General features: G+C 49.9%; 1 protein-coding gene across 1 annotated transcript in view; it reads left to right on the forward strand.

The window, feature by feature from the left end:
* The window catches only part of sgcd (sarcoglycan, delta (dystrophin-associated glycoprotein)), a 99,110-nt gene extending 97,607 nt beyond the window's left edge, over positions 1 to 1,503 (forward strand). Inside the window, 2 exon segments of the mRNA XM_080849563.1 lie at positions 1,206 to 1,250; positions 1,252 to 1,503. Of these exon segments, the coding sequence (XP_080705689.1) occupies positions 1,206 to 1,250; positions 1,252 to 1,380 (174 nt within the window). The 3' untranslated portion in view covers positions 1,381 to 1,503.
* Positions 1,504 to 3,288: the final 1,785 nt, after the last annotated feature.

Genomic DNA, 3,288 nt, shown 5'->3' on the forward strand with positions numbered 1-3,288 from the left:
GTCTTTACTCCCCTCTTCTCTCCTCTTTACTCCTCTCCTCTCTCCTTCACGACTCCTTTCTCCTCTATTCTTCACTCCTCCTCTTTCATTTCCTCCTCTTTACTCCCCTCCCCTCTCTACTTCCTCCTCCACTTTCCTTTCCCTCTCTCCCCTCCCTTCTCGAAGTATGACAAGCTATCAAGAGAACGGCAGAAAGACTGTGAGCATAAGAGATGTGGAGAGAGACGTGTTGAGCGAGGGAGACAGAATGAGCGAGAGAGCATACATACTCTAGGGAGGGAAAGACAGATGAAAAGGGTGGATCGGGTTCTGTGAGGACCGGCTCTGGGTTTTTATTCCTTTTCTGAAGTGATGGACTGACAGGCTCTCAGCTGGTAGATGCCTGGTGTGTTTTTCAGATGGTTTGAGAAGTTTGGAGATTTAACTTCTGTTTTCTCTCGCATAGCGGTAGCTTTAATCCAGAATTCTCCACGAAGCTCATACTCATGTCTGCAGGCGTACACACACACACACACACACACACACACACACGCGCACACACACACACACACACACACACGCGCACACACACACACACACACACACACACTTCTGCTGTCTTCATTATGAGGCTGCTCAATCTGATCCAGTACTTATGCAGCAATCTGTGTGCAGAAGAAAACTCTGTGTGTGTGTGCCCATTCTGCTACTTTTAGTCTTTCTCATGATGAGTGTGTTTGTGTGTGTGTTTGTGTGTGTGTGTGTGTGTGTGTGTGTGCGTGTGTGTGTGTGTGTGTGTGTAAGAGAGAGAGAGATCGTGTGTGTGTGTTCGTGTGTGTGTGTGTGTGTGTGTGTGTGTGTGTGTGTGTGTGTGTGTATGTCTCCCTCTCTGCTGCCTCTCTACAAATCAATCCTGGACGCCAGTTTCAATATAACAGCATGGCACTTTTGTACACACTCTTAATCATTCAGCTGTTTGTGATTCTCATAGGCCTCCCCCTCCTCCTCCTCCTCCTCCTCCTCCTCCTCCTCCTCCTCAGCAGATACTCCTGTTCTTCTCTCTTTTGTTGTGTTGTTCTGGTGATAAGATGGCCTTCTCTGCTCCCTCTCCTCCTCCTCCTCCTCCTCTTCCCTCCTCCTCCTCCTCTGCAGACAATCCTGTTCTTCCCTCTTTTGTTGTGTTGTTCTGGTGATAAGATGGCCTTCTCTGCTCCCTCTCTCCGTAGATCGTCCTGGAAGCCAAGAAGATCAAGCTCCTTCGGCTGCCTGAGGGGGGTGGCCTCGTCCTCGCCCAGCCGACAGACTGTGTACGAGGTGTGTGTGTGCTCCAACGGCATCCTCTTCCTCTCGCAAGCAGGAACGGACTCCACATGCCAGATGAGCAACCAAGCCTGCATCTAGGACTCTGCTCTCGGATCCTTACAGTTGTACCCCAGACTCACTGTATTCCACACACACACACACACACACACACACACACACACACACACACACACACACACACACACACACACACACACACACTCATAATGACACACAAACACAAAGACACACGCATACACAAAGACACACACACACACCTAACACACAGACAAACGCACATACTCACCTCAAAGAAGAACTCTACAAGATCCAACTGAGATTATGTGGAGACATTTAGCAGAGGGGAAAGTTTCTAAGCCGTCATCATGAAGACTGGGGTGATAACCAGGACACCACCTTCACCTCTCACACCTTATTCTCCAGTGCCGGCCGGCAAGTCCAAGCCCTCACCACTGATGACATTTATATCACCAACCACACACACACCACACCCACCACACACACACCACACTCCCCACACACACGCCACACCCACCACACACACCACACACACCACACACACCACACTCACCACACACACACCACACACACACCACACACACCACACTCACCACACACCCCACACTCACACCACACCCACCACACACACCACACTCACCACACTCCACAGTCACGGCCAACAGCAAACAGCTCGTTCATCTCCCATGATGGACCGCTCAACTCAGCTCAGCTCAGCTCAGCTCAGAGTTGGCTCTGGAAGACGCCTGCTTCGTCTCTTACACACTCATCACATTTTGTACATGTTCCACATTTTTGTCAGAGCGACACACACACCTGCTGAACTCACACCGCCCCGCCGAGGAACAGTACTTTTTTAAGAGAAAGAAAACAAACAAAGAAAACAAGAAACAAACAATCAGCAGCACATACAGAGGAAGAGGAAGAGGAAGAGGAGAGAAAGAGAGACATAAAATGAAGGTGAACACCCCCTGGAGGCGAACGTTTAGTCTCTCTCTCCCTTGGACTAAACAGAACCCAGACCAACAGACACACACACACATGCCCCCCCACCTGCCCCCCCCTCCCCAGAGGACTAGCGCCTGTGCCTTATCTTCAGTGCTCTTGAGGCAAAGGAGAAGCACGTCCCACTGACTCTCTCTCAGTTTTTGACAAAAAAAAAAGAAAAGAGTGCATTTTATTTTGTATTTATTCGTGCTTGGGTGTTTAAGTATGTTTATGTATTCTTTGAGGGAAATTTGTGTGTGTTGCTGTCTGCAGTGCTGTTCCAATGAGCCGACTGGTCTCTTGTGCCACCCTCAGCAGTCTCGCATCTTTTCTCAATGGTGGGTAGTGCCCCTCAGAAACAGCCATGGCAGATCAAAACAGCATCTAGTGCCCTGCAGGCCTACCGAAGAGCAGCAGGTTACACGTCCCCGTCTCTCCCAGGCCCCCGTCTGGCCGGAATGCGAATGGCGTCGAAACGACTGGCCCAAAGCTCTGCCCAAAAGCAGCCATCAAACGTGGCCTTTAAGTGTCATGAGTCACCCCAGACTGCAGCAGTCTACACACAACACAACATCACAGGGAGGAACTGTAGGAACTGGCTGAGGTCGGGCCTCCGTCATAGCCCGGCTGAGATCTGGTCTCTATCCGGATGAGGTCTGGCCTCCATCATATGTGGTGAATCTGGCCTCCATCAGGCTGAGTCTAGTCACAGAGGCTGTATCCAGGGCTACCATCTGAAGGAGGTGATATTTGGCTCCAAAAGGGAAACTTTTGAAAGGGGAAATGATGTGGATAAACTCTTATGCATTCAAATGGATGTGTGAATGTTTTAATGCCTCCAAATGGATGTGTGAAGGTTGTAATTGAATCAAACTCCCACCTGCGAACCCACCGGTGTCTGTAGTTTCCCCTTAGCTCAGCAGGGCACAGATTAAGCAGAAGACAGAACTGTTTCATTCCCTTTACTTCAGATTTGCTGAC

The sequence above is a fragment of the Sprattus sprattus genome (genome assembly GCF_963457725.1).
Source record: "Sprattus sprattus genome assembly, chromosome: 1".
Classification (NCBI taxonomy): Eukaryota; Metazoa; Chordata; class Actinopteri; order Clupeiformes; family Clupeidae; genus Sprattus; species Sprattus sprattus.